Source organism: Octodon degus, unplaced genomic scaffold (assembly GCF_000260255.1).
Source record: "Octodon degus isolate 3935 unplaced genomic scaffold, OctDeg1.0 scaffold00073, whole genome shotgun sequence".
Classification (NCBI taxonomy): domain Eukaryota; kingdom Metazoa; phylum Chordata; class Mammalia; order Rodentia; family Octodontidae; genus Octodon; species Octodon degus.
Window position 1 is genome coordinate 5,633,274 of NW_004524649.1, and position 14,799 is coordinate 5,648,072.

Genomic DNA, 14,799 nt, shown 5'->3' on the forward strand with positions numbered 1-14,799 from the left:
GAGAGCACACACATGAGCAACCTTAATCACAGGAATGACCCCATTCATGTTTTTTGGGAAATAGGAAAGAAGAAAACGGAAAAAAAAATAATATTTACTGATTGTGTTTGTACCAGGCATCACCCTCGATTTTTTTTTTTTATGCTCATTTACTCCATAGAATAACATAACACAAGTTTATCTCAGATGGGGGAAACGGAGGCTTAGGGAATTAAGTCACCCACTTTAAATTGCACAACCAGTAAGGGAATATGTTGTATTTTTGTTAAGGTAACAAATATTTGAGAGAATCTGCTCTTAAAAAACAAAGTTTGGTTTGGTTCACAGTTTTAGTCCAGGATCGGCTGGTCCTGTTGTTCCCCGGCCTGTAGTAGGCAGCATGGCACAGTGGGGTACATGACAAAACCTTCATCTCATAGCCAGGATAAGAAAGAGGAAGGGCACAGCCACAATGACAGGAGCCCACCTTCCGGTGGGGAGTCTGTTCAACCTAGGAATTCTTCTCAAGGTCTTTCTGAAAGAGCTATAAAGGCATCATACTCTGTGGTCCACACAATCCACATTTCTAGCAGCACGACTCACAATAGCAAAGTCTTGGAAAAGGCTAATGCATTCAACAACAGATAAATGGATAAAGAGAAAGTGGTTTACTCACATTGAAGCACTACTCTGCCATGAAAAGACAAACTTGACTCATTTGTAGGAAAATGGATGGCCCTAGAGACCATGATGTTAAGTGAAATAAATCAGACATGTGAGCTTAAATCTCTCTCTCTCTCTCTCTCTCTCTCTCTCTCTCTCTCTCTCTCTCTCCCTTCCCCCACCCCCCATATTTGGTTGTTACAGGGTCTCACTACACAGCTCAGACTCATGGTGAACCTCCTGCTTTCAGCATCCCCAGTGCTGGGATTACAGGCATGCACCACTATGCCCAGATTCTGGCCAGTTCAACCAGCCCTGGGGCCTGACTGGAAGGACTGGTGCAGCGTGTGCTGCCAGGGATTGAACTGCAGTCCCTGCACTTGCTTAAACAGTCACTTTAGTCCACTTAGCTCTCTCGCCAACCCCTGGTTTCTCTTTATGTGAAAAACCAGAAGTATAAATAAAGAGCAAAGAAGCAGGGAGGCAGATTTTTGCAAATGAGAAGGGGACCCAGAGAAGAGGGAAGAGGAGTGAATGGGCGGGAAAGGGGACATAAAAATTAAAATGTGTTATACACATGTATCACTCCCCCGTAGTGAACATATATTGCAAATATGTACTAATACAAATTTTTAAACTTAAACAAGTTTCTACCACCTCCCTGTCCTGCCACCAGCTGGGGATTGAGCCTCCAATTCAAGGGTTGTGGGGGCCATGGGTCCAAGCCAGGTCAGGGAAAGGACCAGAACCAGCTCACCTCCTGCCCTCTTGCCCTGAGCAGGCTCAGAGGAGGCTTACTCTGCCTTGTCACTTGGCTAGTGTAGCCTTGGCTTCCCTCATGTCCTCTGTCCTCTAGGGCTGCAAGAACACAGAGCCAATGCTGCAGATCCCAGAGCCAGTAGGACCCATCCTGGAGAAGCCCTAGTAATAATAACCACACAGAGCCATGCACTTCCACTGGTCTCTGCTGGGCCCAGAGAACCTTGCCACCCATGCCCACCCTGTATACTCACTCTTTCCTCCTTTAGGAAGCCATCTCGGACCCTTCCCTTTATTCTTACCACCCCTTGTCTTTTCTGGAATGCCCTGCACAAGCCACTCTGGTTCATTACTCCTACCTGGTTAAACTCTGTGTCACCCATTAGACAGAACTCTCTGAGGTCAGGGCTGTGCCTGTCTGTTTCTCTCCTCTATTAGTCTGTACTTTACCAGGGAGGGGTGTGTGTGTGTGTGTGTGTGTGTGTGTTGGAGGTTGTGCTGGAGATTGAACCCAGAGCTTTAGCACTGAGTTACTTTCCTAGCCCTTTTATTTTTTATTTTGGGACAGAGTCTCCCAAAGTCATTCATTAAGTTACTCAGTCTGGGCTTGAACTTGCCATTCTCCTGCTTTTGCCTGTCACATACTGAAATTATAGGCTTATAACTTCATTGCCATGCATGAATCTAATACAGAAAGGGATTAGTTATATGTATTGACTAGATCAAAAAGATTACAGAGAAGAACAAAGCATGGTGAGTATTAGTACAGAGGAATACAGGGATGCTTCACTCCAAAGGGAGAAAGGGAAATACAAGTCACTGTAGGGCTGGCTAGATATCTCAGAGGACTAAAGTGCCCACTTAGGCAAGCTTAGATGAAGGGCAGGACCACAGTTCAATTCCCAGCACCACATACCATGCGAACCCCACCCCCAGGGAGAGTTGAGCCAGACAGAGACCAGGCCTGGTGATGCATGCCTGTAGTCCCAGCACTGGGGAGGCTGAAAGCAGGAGGATCACCACGAGTCTGAGCTGTGCAATGAGACCCTGCAACAACCAAATACATTTAAATAAAAGAACAAATTTTTTTTAAAAAACCCACTGTATGAAGAAGGATAATATAACATTTCCTGGAGGCAAATATATTCTGATGTCAGGAGACTGACACTGTTTTAGTAATCCTCTCTCTGGTATTAGAATTCTCAAATGTCAATTAAACAAAAGCAAAAATAGAGCTCAACTCTTCTCAGTTATTCATTATGGTGATTTTAAAATTTTCATAATCTGTCAGTTAAAATTTGGAAAAATTTTTCCTCCATGATTTCCTAGGTAAACTGTTAATTAAAGATTGGCCCTCCAGGTGGGTACCTTGCATTTTCTAGGACACTATATGAGTGGACATCAAGGCAGTGGAGACAAATGATGATCCCTGTCTTTACTACCCTATGGAAGATGCACTGATTTATTGCCATTGCCAATGTGTAGCATCTAACATCTTTTCCTCCACAGAAGCCCTCCCTTTTTCTTGGGGGATTCCTATCTGATATGCCCTGAGAAAAGGTGGTTTTCGCCTTCTACAGCCAGACAAGGGAGGGCTGCACCTTGTTTTCTGCCCCAGGACAGCAAGTGAGGTGGACAGGGCATCTTCCCAAGACTTATCCCACTGGACTCTTTCTCACGAGACTTTGAACTTGAAAATAGGAAACACAGTTAAAGGTCCTCATTGTCATGGAAACTGCAGTGTGCTGACCCATGTGCTTTTGCTTTGTAACCTGTCTAGACCTCTCAGCGCTTCCTCAGTTTCTAATTTTCAAGTCATTTCCCAGGCCTGGCTCTTCATTGATTTTTTTTTTTTTTTTTTTTTGAGTCTGATATTCTTCCAACGAATTATCTTTCACTAACCTAAAGTCAGCCAATGCCCATTTCTATTGCTCACAACACCACATCTTGCCTGAAATATCAGGTCAAAATAGTCTCAATTAAGGACATAGGTGGACTAGAGAAAGAATATGTGTTCTTGTATTATTCATCCCAAGAATTATTATTTCCTAATCATTACTTTGAGATTCGTTTTTTTGCCCCTAGAAAATCATAGAAGTTACAGGATAAGAGTGTGATAGATTTCTCCCTTTTCAATGCATAGTTTCTGTTCATATTCTATGATCTTCATTCATTAAAAAAAAAAATGACAAGCGCAAGGGCCTGAGTTCAATCCTCGGTTCCGCAAAAAAACAAAACAAACAAACAAAAAATCCCACACTCAGTTCTAAATTAAGGAATAAATTTGGCCTGCTGTTAAGCCTCTTAGTAGTGCTTCATCCACTAGGAATGGTTATGAGACAATGAGAAAAGTTTGCAGGCTTCTCACCAAAGTACCATCATCTCCCAAACTTTTGATCATCAGCTTCAGGTTCTGTAGAATGAGGAAGAAGCACAGTGGCAGAGTGCAGCGCAGCGTGCATATCATTGTGGGTTCAATGCCCAGGCCCAAGCCCAACCGAAGCACTACCTAGTTTAATCTATCATGTAGGTGGTTTCCATGATTTCTGATTTTTTTCCAAATGGTCATGAAAATATCTTTTGTTTTTAACTTTTGAAAGCTCTCACGGCATTTACCTTCAGGTTTATATTGTTCAAATGTCTATGTACATCCATGATCTGCTGCTGAAATATTAGTTTTGGTGAGTAAAAAAGAAATAGATATAACCAAAGCACATGACTTCATGCTTGAAACGCACAGCTGGGAAAACGTCTCCTCGAATAAATTTAGAAAAATGATTGCATTTATTTTACTTTAGGCTTTACATTGTTACCAGACATCCGTCAGGCATAGAAAAATAGCTGGTACAGTTAGAAAGCTTTTAAAAGTCTGTCCTTAAGTGAAATTCTCATATAAAATGATTTATGGTCAAGTTTAAAGTTAAGTATTAAAATGCTTTTTCTTGACAGATATTTGGAAGGAAAAGAAACTAATAGTTTTGCATTAGAAAAGAAACTAATAGGAAATACATCTGGGAGAGAAAGTAATCTATGTTTTCTGCACACACAGTTATATATCATCGGGGAGCAGGCGTTGAGTTCCTCGTTCTTTAAGATCAAGGTTCACATCTCATCGTGCTGGAGGGCTGTCATCTTGATCCAGAAGCTGCAGGCAGTTCTAGATTCTCAGGGGCAGGACATATCTGTTAAGTATGAATATTCGGTTGGAATTTTGGGTGAACTCTGACACAAGAAAGAAACTTTCATTCTTTAGACTGAAGGGATTTTTTTTTCATTTTCTTTCTTCTTTATTTTATTTTTGTATTTTTTTCTGATACAGGGTCTGCAGGGTCTCACTACGTAGATCAGACTTGTACTGATCCTCCTGTTTTCAGCCTCCCAAGCACTGGGATTACAGGCATGCCATCACGTCCAGTCTCAATCGTGGATCAAACCCTGGGCACTGTGCTCTACCTAAGCAGGCACTTTAATCTGTTTTATTTTCTTTTTTTGTGTTGTTGTTTTGGAGTTTTTGTTTTGTTTATTGAGACAGGGTCTCACTATGTAGCCCAGCCTGGCTTTGAATTCAGATTTTCCAACCTCAGCTTCACAGGTGCTGGGAATACAGATGTGTGCCACCATCATTTTTTTTTTTTTTTTTTTTTTTTTTTGTATAAGGAAACAAGAATGCAAAGGTTTCTGTGATCAATAAAAACAACTGCCGCTGCCATGTCACCTACAGCTGATGTTTTGTGGCAATAATCCAAATGAGGATCTGGGGGCTGGGGAGAGAGCTCAGCGGTCCAAGCACCAGCCTGGCAAGTGCAAGAAGTCAGGCTTGATCCTGGTACCACATGCCGTGGTGGCCCCAGGACCCCATGCAGCCATGTGGGACACTGATTCTGGGTATGGTGGTGCACACCTGTAATCCCAGTGCTGAGGAGGTGGAGACAGAAGGATTACTATGAGACCAAACTGCATAGTGAGACCCTGCATCAAATAAATAAATAAATTAATTTTAAAATTCAAATGATGATCTGTAGCATCCCCGACATCATGAAGGTCTCCCTTGGGAGGATAGAAACAAAGATTATCTAATGAGAAAGTGTGTACCTAAACTTTGAATTTTCTCCCACACTCAAATTAGTATAATATTCATGAAAACTAGGATGAGTGTGCAAGCATACACATTTTAGTCAACCTCAAAAAGCATATCCTCCTCAACTGAAAAATCTTTGATAGATTTAAAATTTTGGAAAGAGGGTTTTGAGACAGGGTCTCTCTATGTAGTTCAGTCTGGCTTTGAATTCTCTATGTAGTTCAGGCTGGCCTAGAACTCCTGGCAATTCTCTTGCCTCAGGAGAATTGCCAGGATTACAGATCTGTGCCACCATGTCCAGCTTTGAATTTAAAGATTTAAAATAGGAAATATAGCTGTAGAATAACTAAGCTATTAGATTCCAATGAAATTATAGTCCTGGGCAATCTAAACATCTATAAGGCTAAACAGGGTGGCTCAGGTCTGTAATCCCAGCATTCAGGAGTCTGAGGCTGGAGGAGTGCCAAGAGTTGGAGGCCAGCTTGAACTACATAGAGAGAGACTCTGTCTCAAAAAAAAAAAAATCAACCAGCCAATCAATCAACCAACCAAACAAACAAACAAACAAACCAAAACTAGTAAAGGCCTGGGGATATAGCCTAGTATGATCTGGAGAACAGAAAAAAATTCCAACTATTGGGCTGGGGAGATAGCTTGGGGGTCTAAGTACCTGCCTGGCAAGATCAAGGTCTAAAATTTCAATCCCCAGTACCACATGCCATGCCAGCCCTGAAACCGGGTGTGGTGGCACATGCCTATAATTCCAGGGTTGGGGAGGCTGAGACAGGAGAATCACTAGAGTCTGAACTATGTAGTGAGATCCTCTATTTAAAAAATTCCAATTATTGAAGTTAAAAGGCAAATAATTGTCTTGGGTAGTAGGTATTGAGTATTTGGGCAACAGTTGTTTGAAATCAGAGGTTGTACCAGGAAGTTCTTCCTTGTTCTTAGGAACAACAGTGTAGAAAGAGATGGGGCAGTGGGTGGAGTGAGAAGGAAGGCTAAGGGATTTTTTTTTTTTTTTTATAAATGATGAGAGAGATATTTAAGAAGAAGCCTGGGGTATATTGTAAAAGGAGGGCTGGTGAGATGGCTCAGTGGTCTAAAGCACCTACTTGGAACAAGCTTGGCAAAGCACAAGGACTGCGGTTCGATCCCCCAGCGCCCCCTGGTGGGCTGAGCTGGCCACACACACACACACACACACACACACAATAAATAAATAAATAAATAAATAATTAAAAAAAAGGAGTTATTGTAGAAAATACAGATAGGTTTTTTTGTTTGTTTGTTTGTTTAGTTAGGGTCTTGCTACGTAGTGTAGGCTGGCCTTGAACTCCTGACAATCATCTTGTCTCAGCCTCTCTAGTGCTGGGATTACAGGTGTGCACTACCACCACACCAGGCAATAGGGTAGAATTTTAAAATTCATGTGCTAAATATCTTGGTTAATTGTAAACATCATGCTCTCTGTTGCCATTGTTGCTGCTACTCCTCCCTTGGCTCTCTTGCCCTTTGCCCCCACCATGAACTGATGCTCTCTGCCCTGTGCCATTCTGCCTCGGAGCCAGCTGAGTATGGACTGAAACCTCTAGTAACTGTGAGCTAAATAAACCTTTCATTTCTTAAAAAAAAAAAAAAAATATATATATATATATATATATATACATCGTAGTGAACACATTCCCTATTATGGTAAGATGAATGAATGCATCAGTGAATAATTCATTTACTTAACAAGTATGGACTGAGTGATGACCCTGGCCTCATGAGGGGCACAAATCTGGCAACAGGGATTTTGAATTATTTGAAAAATATGTAACACCTGTGATTAGGTGAGCTGCGGTTTTCACACAAGCCCTCGGAAAACCAATTTTCAGTACTGTCGGAAAGAAAAGACAAGAAAGCTGCAAAATAATGCTCAACACAACTGAACCATACTAGTTGTGCAGGCATTCTTCACTGATTTGAGGTTATATTAACAATATACAAAAAGATGGGTCGCAGCAGGAACTCATGAGTATTTCATCACTGTGCCCACGTGCCACCACCATCCATTTCCGAGTACCTGCACAGCCTGGCTTGAGCAGAGTCAACAACAAGGCAAGGCATTTTGTGGGCTCTGGTCCAGAGTGGGATGGGAAGTCCCTGAACTTTCCCCTGACAGGGTGTTTTGTGTGTGTGTGTGTGTGTGTGTGTGTGTGTGTGTGTGGTACTGGTGATTGAACTCAGGACCCTGTGCTTGCCAGGCAAGCACTTATTCTACTGAGCTATCTTCCCGGCCCATGACTGGGGTTTTGAAACCCACACACCATTCAGATGGCTTCTCCAATTTGTTATTGAGAAAGGGTTTGAGCCACTGGAGGACTGTGTGGACATGTTTGTGTGTGCATGTGTGTGTGTGTGTATGTGTGTGTGAACGTGCAGGTGGCCTGAAACATCCAAAGGTATAAGAAAATGTTTGTTTGGAACACTGACTCAGCACACAGACAGTAAGTTGTTTTGAATATTGTTATGGATTTCTGATTTTTATTAACTTCAAGTATTGTAATCAATCAGTCATTATTCTTTTTGATGATCAAATTATCTCACATTTGGTCATAAGGAGCTATTTCAAGCTGATTTACTGGAGAGACTTCCCCAAAGATTTTGTTGTTGTTCTTTTTTGGTTGGTTGGTTGTTTTGAGACAGGGTCTTGCTATGCAGTTCATGCTGGCTTTGAGCTCACTTTGTAACCCAGGCTGGTCTCCAACTTACAATGATCTGCCTGCCTCCCTCATAGTTTTTTTTTTTTAAATTTTTGTTGATCCTCCTGCCTCAGCTTCCCCAGTGTGGGATTACAGGCATGGGTCTCCCTGTTTCAGGGTGGCACAGCAAGCCTGGAGTTCCTGGTCTGGCACAGCATGTGTTACGGGAATCCAACTCGGGGGCCCTGTGCTTGCCAGGCAGGTTCTTACACCACCAAGCTATCTCCCCAGCCTCTCCCTCATAGATTTTAAAGCACTGCTGTTTTCTGAGTGCTAGACTTGGAATCAGCCATTTCTCCAAAGAACCACGATTGCTCCGGGCAGGGACTAATATCTAGAAGCAATCTGGGTGCTGGTGTGCTGCTGCCACTGGGGATCACTGCTTAGGCCCTTTCAGAGATTAGAACAAGGAAATGGAGAAGGCTTTTTTCTGAAGGCTGGGTGTGGCGGCACATGCCTATAATCCTATCACTCTGGAGGCTGAGACAGGAAGATCCCTGTAAGTTGGAGGCCACCCTGGGCTACATAGTGAACTCAAACCCTGCCTAAACTACACAGAAAGACCCTGTCCAAAAAATAAATAAATGAATAAAAAATAAGAATCCACATGACACTGTGAGAATGGAGGTAGCCACACTTATTTTAAGTGAAGAGATCCAGGACTCAGGAGTCAAGCTGGCACAGCTATGGGTTAGGGTTAAACGATTAATCAATGAAACAACATTGGTAGTCCAGAAATAAACATACAAGGAGTTGACTGAAAATTGGCCATGTGGCAGGTTAATTCACTGTGGGAAAGTCCTTTTCTTTTGTATTTAGGACAGGGTCTACAGGGTCTACAGGGTCTACAGGGTCTACAGGGTCTCACTATGTAGATCAGACTCATAGTGATCCTCCTGTTCACAGCCTCCCAAGTGCTGGGATTATAGGTGTGCATCACCACTCCCAGTCTCAATCGCTGTCTCAGTGCACCCCAGGGGCAGGGCTGGCACGGCAGGCCCAGGATTTATCCCCTGGCCCCTGTGTCTGCCTAAGCAGGCGCTTTAATCCACCGAGCTATTGGCGGCCAGGAAAGTCCTATTAAAAACACTGCTGGAACAACTACCTAACAGTATGAGCCTGACACACGCATGCATTTTTAAGTCGTGAGCTCAAACTGATATTTTCAAGTAAAGATTAATATTATTTAGTTCTTATTCAATTACTTTGATTTTGTATTTGTGTATCTTCTCTTAAAAAATCTTGGTTCCTGAAGTAATTGAATTAATTATTTCCTTGTAGATCCTTTTGCACTTAAACTGCATTAAGGATGTACAAGTAGAATTATGCTTTTTTTTTTTTTTGACATAAAGTCTCACTTTATTGTTTAAGCTGGTCTTAAACTCACTATGTAGATGCAGTTGGCCTGGAATTCATCAAGATCCTCCTGCATCAGCCTCTGGAGTGTTAGGATTATAGGTGTGACCCACCACACCCAAGTGGAATACTGCTTTCAAAAGTCACTTGAAATAATTATTTTCCCTATCTAGGCATATTACCAATTACCTGTGTGGTTGGGTTTAGTCTTTTTTTTTTTTTTTTTTTTTTTTTTTTGCAGAACCGGGGATTGAACTCAGACCCCTGCACTTGCCAGGAAAGCGCTTATTCTACTGAGCCATCTCCCCGGCCCCCAAGTCTTTTTTTTTTTTCAAGTTTGTTTTTATCTTAACTTTTGAATATATGAGACATTAAAATAGTGAAAAGCAATAACATTAGATGTATTCAGAGAACCCCAACTTACTTTTTTCCACCCATGTACCTCCCACTTAGGTTAGTTTTATAGCTATCCAAAAATGTTTCTTTTTGAAAACATAAGCACATAAATATACATTCTTTATTTTGTCTATTGCTTTTATGTTTAGTAGATTAGGGTGAGTCAGTCAAAGCACTACAAAGGAAAATTTCTCTCCCTCTCTTTTTTCTAACAGCTATATGGTGCTTCACAGCACTACCATTGTAGGTATCCTCGATTGAATTAGACCCTTTAGACTTGCATGAATGGCTCGTCCTTCTGGCATCTGTCTGTACTCTCGGCACTTGTGAGGCTGAGGCAGGAGGACTGCTGTGAGTTTGAGGCCAGCCTGGGCAATATAGTGAGTTCAATGTTAGCCTGAGCCACTTGGTGAGATCCTTTCTCAAAAAAAAAAAAAAAAAAAAAAAAAAAAAAAAAAAAAAAGGCATGGATGTAGTTCAATTCTGTTGGGCAACCATGTGGGCTCTCTGCAGTCTTTGGCAGAACTCACATTCCAGGGCAACTGCAACAAATTCCCACACGCTGTGCAGCTTAACACAACAGGAATGCATTTTCCCACTGGCAACCTAGCTGTGGGCAGCCTAGGTACCAACTGGAAAGGTCCTGGGGAACCCTTTCTTGTCTTTTCTAGTTTTGATGGCTTGAGAGATGCTAGGGCTTGTGGGTATGCTATCATCTTCCTTGTCCTGTTTCTTACAAGGTCACTTGCCATGTGAGACCCACCCGGATACATTAATCAGGAATGACTTTATCTTGAGATCCTAAGGGACACACTCCTCAACCCACCTCACTGACTATTACAAACACTGCTGGAAATAATCACCTTCTACATGTGCTTTTGTTTTTGTGGCGACACTGAGTATCTTCAGGGTAGATTCTTGGAATTTCCAAGCCAAAGGTCAAATAACATACAACGTTACCGAATTTCCCAGTGTAAGTGTTGTATCTTTTTATACTCCCATCAGCTATATTTTTCTATAGCTTTGGCATCTGAACGTGTCATCAAACTTTGTGGGGGCAAAAACAAACAAAGCAAAATTAAAAATAGCTATGTGGGCTATATATTTTTAGTTCAAGCAGTATTTCAGGGTAATTTTAATGTTCACTACAAATTTTAAACTCTTGATTTTGTTATCCTTATTTATAGATTAAAGTGGGGTACTTATTCAGTATTACGTTAGTGTCTGCAAAATACTTGACCCTAATACTCCAGGAAAAAAAAAAATTATGGACAGGTGGTGTCCTCAAGGAGTCCATAGCTCAGCAGGCATGGCTTTTGAGAAAAAAGAAAAAGCGAACAATAAAACAAAAAACAGAAAAAATATTAAAATAATACACATTTCTTTCTTTTTTAAGAGAAGATTGGGAGTCCAGTGAGAAGAATCTGTGCACTCTGGTGCTTGTAGGTTTTCTGTACTCTCAGTTCTTCACTGTGTCACCTGCTTGCTCATTGTGCGCTTGTCTACCTCTTGCTTTGTCTACTGCTTCAGGCTCTTTGAGTAGATAGAAAGCTTGGGTGGTATGAGGTTGCTCTTTCTATCTGCAAGGCTTAGAATCATGCCTTCACATGGCAGGCGCTCAGTGAATGTTATGAATGTTGATGACAATCAGAGCTTGCATCATGATAGAAAAGCTGGATCTCTAGGACAGTGGTGGTGAACCTAAGACAGGTGTGTTGCATGGGGCTGTTTGTTATCGTTGAAAGCTCTATTAGGTTTGCCATCACTGCTCTAAGATGAGTACCTTTCCTTTTTTTTTTTTTTGGTAGAAGGAAAAGTATTCTCTTCCAAAGGAGTGGAGCAGTAAACATTATGATATGCTATCTGTAATTAAGTATAGGCTAAGGTACTTTAAAAGACTCTTGCCTTGACTTAAGAGAGAACATTATTTCTCTTCCATGAGTGTGTGGTTATTGATATCTAAAAGGACAGCTCTGCCATTGTCTTAAGCATAAGGATTTCATTTTTGGATCTGTGGTTTTCATCCACGTTGAGTTTATTGTGGTCTGTTCTTTTTTTTTTTTATCGCTGAGTAATAGCCTTTATATGAATGTGCTCCAATTCTATCAATGCTGCTTGGACAACTCTAAAAATAGAGAGAATCTCTAACAAATATGAAGATTTCTGCATGAATAATTAAAATATGTAGGACTATTTTAGTTTCTCATTCCATTTTATTTAATGACATGCATTGAGTGCCTGTGGAGACCAAATAATGTGTTCATTGAAGAGAGTACAAGGTTCTAAATTTCCGGCTTTTTCCTTAAGGTACAGTTCAGCTAGAGGAGAAAAGGACAATTGAGTTGTCCCAATTTTGGATAGAAACCACGTGATTCTCAACAGCCACCTTAAGTACATGTATTTCTTGCAAAAGCTGAAATATCTAGGCTTGGAGTATTCAGATGCCAGTAAATAATCCTACGGTTATCCTGGAGGAAATCTGCCCATCTTCCACCTCCAGGTCTTGCTCCAGGGAACCAGTGCCTGGCCTTTAAAAACATATGGGCCTGAGAGTCAGGTCCCTCAGGTTCTGTTTCTGGTTCTGCTGCTGGATTGCTATGCAGCCTTGCATAACACAGGGCACATGCATTCCCTACAAAACAAGAGACAAGTTCTTTGGGCGAGCGACCTCCGTTTTCCCAAGACAGGCTGCGTCCCAAGGCTCAGGGCATGGCCTGGGCTCTTGCCGAGGTTGGCACACAGGAGTTCCGATTTCAGCAAGGGCTTCTTCTTGTCACCTAGTGTGAATCTAGAATCTAGACCTAAAAATAGTTTGCAATTAAAAAGCCTACGAACTCTTCCTGAATGTTTTTCTGGGGATACCCGACGCACCTGAGGGAAATGGGGTGGGTGCACAAGTAGGAGAATGAAATTATTGCAGCGACGGGCTCTCTGGTGGCAGCACGGCAGGAGGTCGCAGCGCCCCCTTACTAGAAGACTACATTTCCCAAGAGGCGTTGCGGCCCTAGGCGTTCATCGTGCCGCAATTCCCCAGTTTGATTGGACGGTGATCTCGCAGAGCATCCCGGAATTTGTAGTTCAAGGTCGCGTGAGGCGCGCTTCTTTGTGATTCGCCGCGCCGATTCAGGCTCCGGGCGCGTCCCCGCGGGGAGGCTGAACTAGTGGGTAGGTGCCCTGAGAGGCGGGTCCCAGCCGCGCGCGGGTGCGCTGCGCCCAGGGGGGCCGGTCGGACCTCCCGCGGGGCGGGGCGGTCGGTTCAGTGTCCTCACCGCCTTCCTGTCCCCGCCCCGCGCCGCGCGCGCCTACTTCACTGAGCTACAGCAGAGGCAGCAGCGGCGCAGCCGGAGGGGGCGGCTGGGGCCCAGGCGACACGCGCCGGCCGCGACCCGATGCGGTGACCATTCGCGCGGCGCAGGCGCCTGCAGCCCCGCCGGCGGGGCCGGAGCGCCCGGCGGCGGGATGTTCTCTCGAAGGAGCCACGGGGACGTGAGGAAGTCGGCGCAGAAGGCGCTGGACCCTAGGAAGGACGCGGCGACGCGGCTGCGACACCTGCGGGCGCTGCTGGGTGAGCGCGACGGGCGGGCCCGGCCGGGCTCCGGGCGGCGAGAGCTGTCACCCTACCCCGCGTGACTGCTCCCTGAGTGGCGCGGCGCCCCTTGCTGGAGCTGTCATCCCTCACCTCCTCCCCTCACGTTTTGAAATCACTTCTGAGGCGGAGACAGCAGCTACAGTGGTTGCTGAGACCCAGCACAGATGTAGCTGTCGCCCCCGCCCAACATCTCATCTTCTCAGGGGTCTGGCCAGCTCGCTTTCTTTGTGTCTGGGGGTGAAGCGGACTCCTCTGCCTTCCCGAGGGCGGAGGTGGCTCTCGGTTCAGGCGGCTGCTTCTCCTCCAGGACGGGGTGACTGCCTTGGTCCTGTGCGGCCACCGTTTTGTAGCACGTTTTGGGGGTGGGGGTTCTGCGGATCTGGGGTGGCCTTGGCCGGGTTGACCCTGGCAAAGCTCACCCCTAATTTATGAAGTTCCCTCAGGGTTTTCTGTCACCTGCTGATTGCAGTATGTGGCTGACTGTGTTTCGCTTGCTCTCTCTGTCTCTCTCTCTGTCTCTCTCTGTCTCTCTCTCTCTCTCTCTCTCTCTCTCTCTCACACACACACACACACACAATCATTTTAGTTTTAACTTTTGTTTAGGACGCAGACACTTTGGTCTGTCTCTCCACAGACTTGTCCTTGTGTATTTGGGGGCTGAGAAGAAGAGACATAAATTTCTTCTAGATGTCACTTAGTGTTAATAGGACAAAATCACGGAGTTTTAATGTTTGTGTCATTTGAGAAAATGTGACATAAAATTAATTTTAGATGTGAGAATTGTGAGTAAAGACCTCGCTCATGAGGTTAAAATTTGCTAAACATATCTATTTATACTCTGTGAGCTACTTCGAGGGTAAAATAGGAAACCCCCAACCCAACACCTGATTTGGCCAAGAGAGAAGTTTTTGACCATCTAAGATTCCTAGAGGTTCTTCTGCCTACTTGTGCAACCTGATTGGAATGCAATGTAAATTAGTTATTGTTATAAGGATTAGTTTTCAAGACTTGAAAATGAAAAGTGGTGTTCTTTGTAAACTAAACTTTCTACTTCCTCTAGTAAAACACTGAGTCCACACAGGTGGCTTTGTGCAGGATTCTTAGCAGTGACTGATTAACACCTACTGCTGGAACATTTTTGATAAGGGACAATAGAGAAGTCTTTTAAAGCATTTGATACTTTGGGACTTTTTCTATGCTATGGATCGAAACTTTTGTCCTGCCCAAATCTG

General features: G+C 43.6%; 1 protein-coding gene across 3 annotated transcripts in view; it reads left to right on the forward strand.

The window, feature by feature from the left end:
• Nucleotides 1-13,286: 13,286 nt before the first annotated feature.
• The window catches only part of Ralgapa2 (Ral GTPase activating protein catalytic alpha subunit 2), a 300,697-nt gene continuing 299,184 nt past the window's right edge, over nt 13,287-14,799 (forward strand). For all 3 annotated transcript variants that reach the window (XM_023720114.1, XM_023720115.1, XM_023720113.1), the window contains exon 1: nt 13,287-13,543. In XM_023720114.1, the coding sequence (XP_023575882.1) occupies nt 13,438-13,543 (106 nt within the window). In that variant the 5' untranslated portion in view covers nt 13,287-13,437. The remainder of the gene's footprint in view (nt 13,544-14,799) is intronic.